The sequence below is a fragment of the Hyla sarda genome, chromosome 4 (genome assembly GCF_029499605.1).
Source record: "Hyla sarda isolate aHylSar1 chromosome 4, aHylSar1.hap1, whole genome shotgun sequence".
NCBI classification, from domain to species: Eukaryota; Metazoa; Chordata; class Amphibia; order Anura; family Hylidae; genus Hyla; species Hyla sarda.
This window is the reverse complement of record NC_079192.1, coordinates 167,512,894-167,526,501: the sequence shown is the minus strand read 5'-3', so window position 1 is coordinate 167,526,501 and position 13,608 is coordinate 167,512,894. Positions and strand designations below refer to the sequence as shown.

Here is a 13,608-nt window from a genome sequence, read left to right as displayed (position 1 = left end):
AAAAAACAATCTCGGAATCAAATTTATAAGTAAAAGCATTCCAGAGTTATTAATGCTTAAAGTGACAGTGGTCAGATTTGCAAAAAATGCTCCCGGCCTTAGGGTCATAATGGGCTCCGTCCCCAAGGGGTTAAAGGGGTACTCCCGTGGAAAACTTTTTTTTTTTTTTTTTAAATCAACTGGTGCCAGAAAGTTAAACAGATTTGTAAATTACTTCTATTAAAAAATCTTAATCTTTCCAGTACATGGATATGTTCATAATTGTTTATTATTTGGAAATATGTTGAAACATTATTTGTGTGTGTGTGTGTATATATATATATATATATATATATATATATATATATATACATATACACACATGATCAAGATAGTAATAAATAATGTAAGAAAAAATATATTATAATCATGCGGATGTAGAAATTTTGATAATAAGTTAATATCATACCGTATTTTTCGCCGTATAAGACGCACTTTTTCTTCCTCAAAACTGGGGGGGAAAATTTGGTGAGTCTTATAAAGCGAATACACACCTATCTGGTCGGTCCCTGCGGCCATCAACGGCCGAGACCCGCGGCCAATACAGGATATCACCGATCGCAGTGATGCCCTGTATTAACCCTTCAAACGCGGCGATCAAAGCTGACCGCCGCGTCTGAAGCGAAAGTTGGGCTGTTCGGGACCGCAGCGGTGAATTTGCCTCGTACGGGGCAAAAATGAGACGACCGGCCCGAACATTTCACTGCAGTCGGCTCATTGAAATGAATTACATACGGGAGCGCATAGAAAGGCATACGGGAGAACAAGTTTTTAGCTCTCCCCTGCCGTATGCGCTCCCGTATGGGGGAAACGTAATGGGAACCCAGCCTAATTCAGATATCACAAAGCATTTATGAGTAGAAAAATCTATATAGAAGAATATGTATAAAAATATAAAGGATATATATCTTTTTGTACAAAAAACTTTTTAAATTATAGAAGGAATTATAGAAAATATTTTTGGGTAAAAAATTGTATACATAAATAGACAGATAAAAATATACAGTTCAGAAAGAAAATTTATGGATCTAAATTGGGATACTATAGCTGTACGGTGGAAAGATGACGATATAAAGTAATGACGTAGAAAGAAGTGAAAGGATGATGGGTTGTAGAATCGGAGAAGTCAGGAAACTAGATTCCTCCTGTCATCCTAGTATGGTCTCTATCTAGATGAATCTGAAAAATTTCCAGTTCGGCATTTAACCCCTTAAGGACGCAGGACGTAAATGTATGTCCTGGTGCGGTGGTACTTAACGCACCAGGACGTATATTTACGTCCTGGGCATCGGAGCGATGCCCGGGTCATGCACGGCTGATCCCGGCTGCTAATCGCAACCAGGGACCCACCGGCAATGGCCGACACCCGCAATCTCGCGGGCGTCCGCCATTAACCCCTCAGATGCCGGGATCAATACAGATCACAGCATCTGCGGCACTACGCCATTTCAATGAATGATCTGATCGCCCGCAGCGGGGATCCGATCATTCAGAACGCCGCACGGAGTTCCCCTCACCTGCCTCTGTCCGGCATCTTCTGCTCTGGTCTGAGATCGAGCAGACCAGAGCAGAAGATAACCGATAACACTAATCTGTTCTATGTCCTATACATAGAACAGATCAGTATTAGCAATCATGGTATTGCTATGAATAGTCCCCTATGGGGACTATTCAAGTGTAAAAAAAAAATGTAAAAAAATGTAAAAAAATGTAAAAATAAAAGTAAAAAAATAAGTGAAAAATCCCCTCCCCCAATAAAGTAAAACGTCCGTTTTTTTCCTATTTTACCCCCAAAAAGCGTAAAGTATGTAATAATGGGTATCATTTTAATCGCATTGACCCTCAGAATAAAGAACACGTCATTTTTACCATAAATTGTACGGCGTGAAAACGAAACCTTCCAAAATTAGCAAAATTGCGTTTTTCCTTTTCATTTCCCCACAAAAATAGTGTTTTTTGGTTGCGCCATACATTTTACGATATAATGAGTGATGTCATTACAAAGGACGACTGATCATGCAAAAAAAAAAAAGCCCTCATACTAGTCTGGCGATAAAAATATAAGAGTTATGATTTTTAGAAGGCGAGGAGGAAAAAACGAAAACGTAAAAATTAAATTGTCTGAGTCCTTAAGGCCAAAATGGTCTGAGTCCTTAAGGGGTTAACCCCTTAAGGACATAGGGCGTATCCATACGCCCCCGTTTCCAAGTCCTTAAGGACCGAGGGCGTATGGATACGCCCTGAGCATTTACGGCCCCCACCGCTAGCCGGAGGGGAGCCGGGGCCGGATGCCTGCTGAAATCGTTCAGCAGGCATCCCGGCATATCGCTCAGGGGGGTCATTATGTCCCCCCATGTCGGCGATTGCCGCAGATCGCTGGACAATTCAGTCCAGCGATCTGCGGCCGATTCCGGGTCAATTGGGTCTCCAGTGACCCGATGACCCGGAATTACTGGCTGATCGGGGCAGTCAGAGATGGCCCCGAACAGCCAGAGCCTGCAGGAGTGAGGTGGCACTGGTGCCACCTCACGATCGCCCTGATTCGTCGGCCGGATTACCGGCCGACCAATCAGGGCGCCTGCTGCGGGTGTCACTCCCGCAACCCGCTCCGCCCCTCTTCCGGAGGACGTGAGCGGGTGCTGGGGACCCCGATCCCTGGCGTCCCTGTTGGGATCGGGGCCCCAGGAGTGACGGCGAGGGACAGTCCTGCAGTGTGGATCGTTGGAGGTGAGTGACGGCCTCCTGCTGTTGCTTAGCAACAGCTCCCAGCATGCAACAAGGGCATGCTCGGAGCTGTAATTATGCAACAGCAGGAGGCAGACCACCACAACTCCCAGCATGCCCTTATGGGCATGCTGGGACTTGTAGTTTTGCAACAGCTGGAGGCACATTCTTTCTATGGAAAAGTACCTTCAGCTGTTGTGTAACTACAACTCCCAGCTTGCACAATCAGCTAAAGTGCATGCTGGGAGTTGTAGTGGTGCATCTGGTGGTTGCATAACTACAACTCCCAGCATGCCCGTTGGCTGTCGGTGACTGCTGAGAGTTGTAGTTTTGCAACAGCTGAAGGCACACTGAGTTAAGTAGTAAACCAGTGTGTCTCCAGCTGTTGCATAACTACAATCCCCAGCATCCCCAGCCAATGTAGTATGCCTCCGGCTGTTGCATAACTACAAGACCCAGCATGCCCTTCCGCTGTCCGTACATGCTGGGGGTTGTAGCTTTTGCAACAGCTGGAGGCACACTGGTTGCAAAACACTGAGTTTGTTACCAAACTCGGTGTTTCACAACCTGTGTGTCTCCAGCTGTTGCAAAACAACAACTCCCAGCATGCACTGATAGACCGTACATGCTGGGAGTTGTAGTTTTGCAACAGCTGGATATTTCCCCCTCCCCCCCCCCCCCCAATGTGAACGTACAGGGTACACTCACATGGGCGGAGGATTACAGTAAGTATCCGGCTGCAAGTTTGAGCTGCAGCAAATTTTCTGCCGCTGCTCAAACTGCCAGAGAGAAACTACTGTGAACCCCCCCCGCCCGTGCGACTGTACCCTAAACACTACACTACACTACCACAAAATAAAATAAAAAGTAAAAAACACTACATATACACATACCCCTACACAGCCCCCCTCCCCTCCCCAATAAAAATGAAGAAGTCTGGTAGGTCACTGTTTCCAAAACGGAGCCTCCAGCGGTTGCAAAACTACAACTCCCAGGATGCACTGATAGACCGTCCATGCTGGGAGTTGTAGTTTTGCAACAGCTGGATGTTTCCCCCCCCCAATGTGAACGTACAGGGTACACTCACATGGGCGGAGGATTACAGTAAGTATCCGGCTGCAAGTTTGAGCTGCAGCTAATTTTCTGCCGCTGCTCAAACTGCCAGCGAGAAACTACTGTGAACCCCCGCCCGTGCGACTGTACCCTAAAAACACTACACTACCACAAAATAAAATAAAAAGTAAAAAACACTACATATACACATACCCCTACACAGCCCCCCTCCCCAATAAAAATGAAAAACGTCTGGTACGCCACTGTTTCCAGAACGGACCCTCCAGCTGTTGCAAAACAACTACTCCCAGTATTGCCAGATAGCCACTGACTGTCCAGGCATGCTGGGAGTTTTACAACAGCTGGAGGCACCCTGTTTGGGAATCACTGGCGTAGAATTCCCCTATGTCCACCCCTATGCAATCCCTAATTTAGGCCTCAAATGCGCATGGCGCTCTCACTTTGGAGCCCTGTCGTATTTCAAGGCAACAGTTTAGGGACACATATGGGGTATCGCCGTACTCGGGAGAAATTGGGCTTCAAATTTTGGGGGATATTTTCTGCTATTACCCTTGTAAAAATGTAAAATTTTTGGGAAAACAAGCATTTTAGGTAAAAAAAAAATTTCTTTTTTTACATATACAAAAGTCATGAAACACCTGTGAGGTATAAAGGTTCACTTAACCCCTTGTTACGTTCCCCGAGGGGTCTAGTTTCCAAAATGGAATGCTATGTGTTTTTTTTTTTTGCTGTCCTGGCACCATAGGGGCTTCCTAAATGTGGCATGCCCCCATAGCAAAATTTGCTTTCAAAAAGCCAAATGTGACTCCTCTTCTGAGACCTGTAGTGCGCCAGCAGAGCACTTTTCACCCCAATATGGGGTGTTTTCTAAATCGGGAGAAATTGTGCTTCAAATTTTGGGGGGTATTTTCTGCTATTACCCTTTTTAAAAATGTAAAATTTTTGGGAAACCAAGCATTTTAAGTAAAAAAAATATATTTTTTTTTACATATGCAAAAGTCGTGAAACACCTGTGGGGTATTAACGTTCACTTTACCACTTGTTACGTTCCCTGAGGGGTCTAGTTTCCAAAATGGTATGCCATGTGTGTTTTTTTGCTGTCCTGGCACCATAGGGGCTTCCTAAAGGTGACATGCCCCCCAAAAACCATTTGTCGCTCCTTCCCTTCTGAGCCCTCTACTGCGCCCGCCGAACAATTAACATAGACATATGAGGTATGTGCTTACTCGAGAGAAATTGGGTTTCAAATACAAGTAAAAATGTTCTCCTTTTTACCCCTTGCAAAAATTCAAAAATTGGGTCTACAAGAACATGAGAGTGTAAAAAATGAAGATTTTGAATTTTCTCCTTCACTTTGCTGCTATTCCTGTGAAACACCTAAAGGGTTAATACACTTACTGAATGTCATTTTGAATACTTTGGGGGGTGTAGTTTTTATAATGGGGTCTTTTATGGGGTATTTCTAATATAAAGACCCTTCAAATCCACTTCAAACCTGAACTGGTCCCTGAAAAATAGTGAGTTTGAAAATTGTGAAAAATTGTCACGAAAAAACTCTCTCGGAATCAGAATGATAACTAAAAGCATTCCAGAGTTATTAATGTTTAAATTGACAGTGGTCAGAATTGCAAAAAACGCTCCAGTCCTTAAGGTGAAAAAGGGCTCGGTCCTTAAGGGGTTAAAGGGGCACTCCGGTGAAATTTTTTTTTTTTTTTTAAATCAACTGGTGCCAGAAAGTTAAACAGATTTGTAAATTACTTCTATTAAAAAATCTTAATCCTTCCTGTACTTATTAGCTGCTGAATACTACAGCGGAAATTCTTTTCTTTTTGAAACACAGAGCTATCTGCTGACATCATGAGCACAGTGCTCTCTGCTGACATCTCTGTCCATTTTAGGAACTGTCCAGAGTAGGAGAAAATCCCCATAGCAAACATATGCTGCTCTGGACAGTTCCTAAAATGGACAGAGATGTCAGCAAAGAGCACTGTGCTCAAGATGTCAGCTGATAGCTCTGTGTTTCAAAAAGAAAAGAATTTCCGCTGTAGTATTCAGCAGCTAATAAGTACAGGAAGGAATAAGATTTTTAATAGAGGTAATTTACAAATCTGTTTAACTTTCTGGCACCAGTTGATTTAAAAAAATAAAAAAAGTTTTTCACCGGAGTACCCCTTTAAGCCTTTAACCCCTATGGACCAGGGGTTTTTCCATTTTTGCACTCATTTTTTCCTCCTTACCTTTAAAAATCATAACCCTTTGAATTTTGCACCTAAAAATCCATGATGGCTTATTTTTTGCGCCACCAATTCTACTTTGTAATGACGTCAGTCATTTTGCCCAAAAATCTACGGCAAAACGGAAAAAAAAAATCTTTGTGAGACAAAATAAAAAAAAAAAAACCCTGTATTGTAACTTTTGGGAGCTTCTGTTTCTACATAGTAAATGTTTCAGTAAAAATGACACCTTATCTTTATTCTGTAGGTCCATACGATTAAAATGATATCCTACTTATATAGGGTTGATTTTGTCGTACTTCTGGAAAAAATCATAACTATATGCATGAAAATTAATATGTGCATTGATGGGACTTTTTTATTCATTTTTCATGATATAAAAAGTGACCAAAAATGCACTATTTTGGATTTTTTTGGCGCATACGCCATTGACCGTGCGGTTTAATTAACTATTTTTATAATTCGGACATTTCCGCACGCGGCGATACCATATTTTTATTTACAGTGGGTTTTTTTTATGGGAAAAGGGGGGCGATTCAAACTTAATAGGGAAGGGGTTAAATGATCTTTATTCACTTTTTTTTGCAGTGTTATAGCTCCCATAGAGACCTATAACACTGCACACACTGATCTATTACATTGATCACTGGTTTCTCATAGGAAACCAGTGATCAATGATTCTGCCGCTTGACTGCTCATGCCTGGATCTCAGGCACTGAGCAGTCATTCGGCGATCCTCCAGCTGTCCTGTAAGCTGTTCGGGATGCCGCGATTTCGCCGCGGCGATCCCGAACAGCTCCCTGAGCTAACCGGCATGCTTTCACTTTAGACGCGGCTTTCAACTTTGAACGCCACGTCTAAAGGGTTAATAGCGCGCGGCACCGCGATCAATGCCGTGCACTATTAGCCACGGGTTCCGTGGCCCCGCGTTATAGATCGGGAGCGGACATATGACGTACCGGTACGTCATGTGTCCTTAAGGAGTTAAAATGATACCCTACTTATATAGGTTTGATTTTGTCGTACTTCTGAAAAAAATCATAACTACATGCAGGAAAATTTATACGTTTAAATTGTCATATTCTGATCCCTTTAACTTTTTTATGTTACCGCATATGGGGCGGTATGAGAGCTCATTTTTTGCACCGTGATCTGAAGTTTTTAGCGGTACCCTTTTTGTATTGATCGGACTTGTTGATCACTTTTTTTTCATTTTTTCATGATATAAAAAGTGACCAAAAATACACTATTTTGGACTTTGCCATTTTTTTAGCGCGTACGCCATTGACCGTGCGGTTTAATTAACTATATATTTTTATAATTTGGACATTTCCGCATGCGGTGATACCACAGGTTTCTTTTTATACAGTTTTTTTTTTTTTTTTTATGGGAAAGGGGGGGGGGGGGGTGATTAAAACTTTTATTAGGGGAGGTGTTAAATGATCTTTATTCACTTTTTTATTCCACTTTTTTTTTTGCAATGTTATAGCTCCCATAGGAGACTATAACACTGCACACACTGATCTTCTACATTGATCACTGGTTTCTCATAGGAAACCAGTGAGAAATGTTTCTGCCGCTTGACTGCTCATGCCTGGATCACCGCGATCATTGCCGCACGCTATTAGCCGCGGGTCCCGTCCGTTGTTACAGGCCAGGCCGGACCCGCTATGAAGGTGTGGCCCCGCGTTATAGAAAGGGAAAAGACTCAGGACGTACCGGTACACACCCTTGGTCCTTAACAGGTTAGGGGCCAAAGTTTTCACCATGTATATTACCGTATTTATCGGGGTATACCACGCACCGGCCTATAACACGCACCCTCATTTTACCAAGGATATTTGGGTTAAAAAAAGTTTTTTACCCAAATATCCATGGTAAAATGAGGGTGCGTGTGTCCACGTGTATACCCCCAGGAAAGGCAGGGGGAGAGAGGCCGTCGCTGCCCGCTTCTCTCCCCCTGCCTTTCCTGGGGTCTAGAGCCCTGCTGTCGGCCCTTCTCACCCCCTGGTTATCGGCGCCGCTGCCCGTTCTGTCCCCCTGACTATCGGTGCCGGCGCCGATAGCCAGGGGGAGAGAAGGGGCAGCGGCACCGATTGCCGGCGCCGCTGCCCCCCCCCCATCCCCGGTGGCATAATTACCTGAGTCGGGTCCGCGCTGCTGCAGGCCTCCGTCGTGCGTCCCCAGCGTCGTTGCTATGCACAGCGCGGCGCACTGACGTCATGCGCCGTTCAGCGCACAGCAACGACGCCTGGGACGCACGCCGGAGGCCTGCAGCAGCGCGGACCCGACTCAGGTAATTATGCCACCGGGGATGGGGGGAGGCAACGGGGCAGCGGCGCCGGCAATGGGTGCCGCTGCCCCTTCTCTCCCCCTGGCTGTCGGCGCCGCTTCTCTCCCCCTGGCTATCGGCACCGATAGTCAGGGGGACAGAACGGGCAGCGGCGCCAATAACCAGGGGGAGAGAAGGGCCGACAGCAGCGCTCTAGACCCCAGGAAAGGCAGGGGGAGAGAAGCGGGCAGCGACGGCCTCTCTCCCCCTGCCTTTCCTGGGGGGGGGGGGGGGGGTATCGGCGTATAACACACACACAGACTTTAGGCTAAAAATTTTAGCCTAAAAAGTGCGTGTTATACGCCGATAAATACGGTATATGTCTATTTTAATTTTCTTTTATTTCATTGTATGAATATTTTATACGTTCACTACCTTGCTTATTGTGGCGAGTCTGATGTAAGGGCCCTACAAAGGACACCACAAGCACTTTCATTGTAATAATAAATTGTTTTAAATTCACTGGATCTACATCATTTTTTTCACATATATTTTATATACACCCATTTATTGGTGACAAGCCCAGACTTGAGGAAAGTGTACCCCCACTTCATACATTGTTCACAGATTGTATGGGATACACAACCCTTTTCCCATTAGTACTCATCTGGCAGTAATACTATTGTCGGGTTGCAGCTACCTATACACGTTTTTAGCAATTCTACTTTGTAATGACAGTCATTTTACCCCAAAATCTATGGCAAAACGGAAAAAAAAAAAACATTGTGCGACAAAATTTAAGAAAAAACGCCATTTTGTAACTTTTGGGGGCTTCCGTTTCTATGCAGTAAATTTTTCGGTAAAAATTACACCTCTTTATTCTGTAGGTCCATACGATTAAAATGATACCCTACTTATATCGGTTTGATTTTGTCGTACTTCTGAAAAAAAATCATAACTACATGCAGGAAAATGTATACGTTTAAAATGGTCATCTTCTGACCCCTATAACTATTTTTCTGCATACGGGATGGTATGAGGGCTAATTTTTTTTTTTTGCGCCATGATCTGACGTTTTTTGCAGTACCATGTTTGTATTGATCGGACTTTTTGCTTAGACATCTTATCCCCTATCCGAATTTCTTTAAAATTTTCTCACATAAATAATATTTGTTTGGTTGCGCCGTACATTTTATGGTAAAATAAGTGATGTAATTACAAAGTACAATTGGTGACGCAAAAAACAAGCCCTCATATGGGTCTGTGGATGGAAATATAAGAGAGTTATGATTTTTAGAAGGCGAGGAGGAAAAATGAAAATGCAAAAATAAAATTGGTCTGGTCGTTAAGGCCAAAATGGGCCTGGTCCTTAAGGGGTTAAGGTATACTGCCAGTTTGTATTAGCTCTATGCAGTCTATAAGAGTTACTTGTAATGATATCCAACAAAAAAAAATAAAAAAACTGCTTATAAAAATCACAATGGTGGTAATAGTAAAAACAAATTAAATTTAAAGTGGACAAAGAAAGACACAAAGACGTTGAGCTTTTTTTTGTTTAATATTGACTTTACTGCAAAAAAAAAAAATCATTAAAAATTTCCTGAACAAATGTTATCTTTGTACCAGCGGCAAATTTTCCCCTCCCTTTATTCCCACCCTACCTCTCTTTCTGATGCCCAGTGTGTGCCTGGAATTCAGACTTTACTTCTAAGGCTGCAAATAGTGATTAAAACATATACCCCCCCTTCCCCGAGGTTCTTTGGTTCAACAATAAAAAATATACACACAGGAAAAAAAAATACACAAGACCACACAAATATTACAAAAAAAAAATATATAATAATCCAATTTAAAACCAGAGTGATATCTCTTCACCTCTGGCACTAAAAAGGCTGAAATATTTAAAACAATTTAAAAATAGAATAAAACTTTTACTGAGGTAATGATTTAGGTTTGCACGTCAGGTCTACAGAATGAGGATTGTGTCCATGGCTCAAGACTTCCAATGGACGATCTACACCCATTTTCCTTTAATTTTAGGACTTTCAATAGACCTCACTGCAGCTCTTCTGGATAATTCAGTGTGTCATCTTCATGACTGAGAGAAGATGGTATCTGAGGTAAGTTTTCTAAAAAATAAAAATAAAAAAAAAAAAAAGCACCAGTTGCTTGAAATGCTTTATATATTTCACACAAATCACTGTTCTAAATCGGATCATCCAATTCTTCGCTGGCCTGTACAAGACAGGATGATGGGTAATATAGATCATGTTCACTTCAATAGGTTACCAATCCTCAGAGAAGACAAAAAGGAAACTGCCTTAGTGAAATAAACATTAAGCGCCTGGTGCTTCAAGTATTCTTAAACACAAAAGGAAATAAAACAAAAAATCTACACTTCAGAGGTCAAATAAAACATTTCCAAAAAGTTAACATATGCATAAGCCAGAAAGAGTAGATTTCTCTTTAGAACTACACAACTACTGCTGGTGTCTGTCACTATTTTACATTCCTAAAATTAGCAGCAGAAAAGTGAAACTTCTGTACCTGTCACAGAGGAACAAAAATCGCTCATCCTATATTAACTGAAGCAACAGGAAAATATTCTTCTTTTCACCAAAGGACAACTTGTGTGCTGACACTTGAGGTAGACACACTATGGATAATAGTGACAGTTCTGGGAGGACAGTGGAGAACACCCATTGACTTGGGGGGGGCTTCATGTAGTCTTTGGAACAAATCCCCCACCCACTAACATCAGATAAATGTTCATCTTTTCAAGTTACTTTTCAGGGAGAAAGGCAGAACATAATGTGGAAAGAGAAGATTAAGGGTTGTTGAGGGGAGAAGATACATAGCAACAAGCACATTTCAGATAGAGTGAGCCTCCCACAAAGGAGCCTTGGAAAACCAACCCATGAAGAGCTGCCACATCCTTCACTTGCAGGATTGAAGCACGAAAAACCCCTTATGGCTGATGGAAAACATACTCATTCGGCCAGCCTTTTCCAAATCATCTTCTGCCCACACCCCTTGTTATATGTTTTCTTACATATTCATTAGTAGATTAACAAAACAATAATAAATGAAGCAAAATGCTCACAAACATGATTGAAGATGCAACGTGCCTTGTCCGGCAACAGGATTGTCATAATGATGGCATCTGTGAGAATGTGCTATCCAACCCCCCCCCCCCCCCCCCCCCCCCCGACACACACACAGTGCTTTCTGGGACCACTTGGGCATTGTGTACATGCAGTGTATAGATACAGCTTAGCCAACATAATACTAACCTCAAACTAAACTGCCAGCTGATCATACACATAGGACCATATTTTGGAAATCTAGCAAATATATCTTTCACATAAAAAAGCTAAAACTTATTTTTCTTTTTTTTCTCTTTTTTTTTTTTTTAACTTCTAGCATATTAATTTATCTACATTGTTTGAACTTCTGCACTGAATATTTTGATATCAAATAATCCAGAAATTGAACGGTATTCTATGTGTTAAATAAACATAACATTTATAAATAGAACTGATACAGTAGGATTCCTGAGTGTGAGAGCATATAACTAGTATGCAAGTTAAAATCTTGGGCGTAATGATCAATTTTATTTAGGTAAAAGTGGTAGGCATGTCCAGACTATTTGTGCCAAGCAGAGAGGGTCCCTATTGAATTATTACCTCACTGATATAGGATCATTTGTTTGCCATTTTATCTTACACCATAAAATTTGATGGTCAATATTTTAGAGGTTATCTACTTAGGGGACTTCATATGTTAAAACAAAATCTCAACTCTCAAAGCATGTACCTGGGCCGATTTACAACCTTTCCAGGACTTGGAGCCATTATTAATCTAGTTTAGCACAAAGAAGGGATGTATCAAAAATATCCCCCAATATTTATCATGGTCGTATCAGCTCCTGCACAGACCCTCAAGTTGACTGTATATGTAATTTGCTCTTTTTCTTCAACTGAAATCGTAACATAAGAAACATGATGTAACTAAAGCTATAGTGTCAAATCAACACTACATCACATCAGAAGATACCAGGCATTAACACATAAGCACTCTTAAAAGACAGCATAGGTTAAAGCTTGCTTTTAAACACAAGCTCAAACTATGCTAAAACCCAACACGTCTTAGCCAGTTGTCCTACAAAATGTCTACTATCAAGCACTTTTTAGATTGTGCACCAACAAATGAGGAACACAGATCCTGGTGCTTATATTACAGAGGGGAAAGGGGCAAAACAAACGTCCCCAGAGCCCCCATGGTGAATGCACAAGAAATGGGTTGCTGCCATTGATCAAACAGCAGGTGGAAGTTTACCTCTTAACAAAACACAGGAAAGGGACAGAGAAATAATGCAGGTCTACTGCACATGTATGCTCCCAAAATGCCACACAGTAGGTAAGAGCTGACGCTCAAAGGCAGGTTAATCGACAGGTCTTTGCCTAGTATTCTTCCTGCCCGTTGATGAATATATGTAATGCCATCACAGAATGAGGTAAAAATCGGTTGTGAAACGTTTTGTTAAGGTGAGGTAAGCAGAGTTGAAGTCTTCCTGCAAGCTGAGGTAGGTACGGTTGTGTAACTCTTTCTCGCAGAGGAGGTAAGTAGTATCATCATGCTTTTTCCCTCCTATTCAGAGGGACCAGCTGGTGGAGGGCTCAGCTCCTGGGGTTCCTCTGGAAGAAGTGGGACTCTGAGACGCTTGGGAGGTATTGCTGCTACCACTTCCCCCCGTGTAACCAGCAATTAAAGGAACAGGCTTCTGAGCATACAGAATACCTACAAAGAGGAAAGAAGATTTTTTTTTATTAAAGAAAAGAAAAACAGAACAATCTTAAAACATGGAGAAAATAATGATCTTTTAGGGGGGGGGGGGGGCTGGGCCAGTTATCAGCTCAGCATAAGGGGTCAGACTTCGGAAGCCCATAACAAATCTTATAGTATATGCTGACCATTCAAATGCATCTCTTCACTCTAGGTACCAGAACAGTCTGATTTTACATCCACAGCATGTGAATTTATATTGTGAAAACCCAATAGTATTTAATAAACTTGTAATATTCAGTAGTGGTGGGTAGCACTTCTCCCTGGATGTATGTTCTATAAGGTACAGAACTATGCGATTTTCCTGCAGACCACTAACTGTGTCAAGAAGGAATTGAGTAGGCACACCAGAAGCAGCTTGGTTGTGATGAGAATATCCAAATACACCCTGCCAGAATGTTGAAATCCACGTTTCAGGCT

General features: G+C 42.2%; 1 protein-coding gene across 2 annotated transcripts in view; it reads right to left on the bottom strand.

Annotated features, from left to right (window-relative positions):
- Positions 1 to 11,530: 11,530 nt before the first annotated feature.
- The window catches only part of ARID3B (AT-rich interaction domain 3B), a 60,188-nt gene continuing 58,110 nt past the window's right edge, over positions 11,531 to 13,608 (bottom strand). For both annotated transcript variants that reach the window (XM_056572657.1, XM_056572658.1), the window contains exon 9: positions 11,531 to 13,143. In XM_056572657.1, coding sequence (XP_056428632.1) covers positions 12,998 to 13,143 — 146 coding nt within the window. In that variant the 3' untranslated portion in view covers positions 11,531 to 12,997. The remainder of the gene's footprint in view (positions 13,144 to 13,608) is intronic.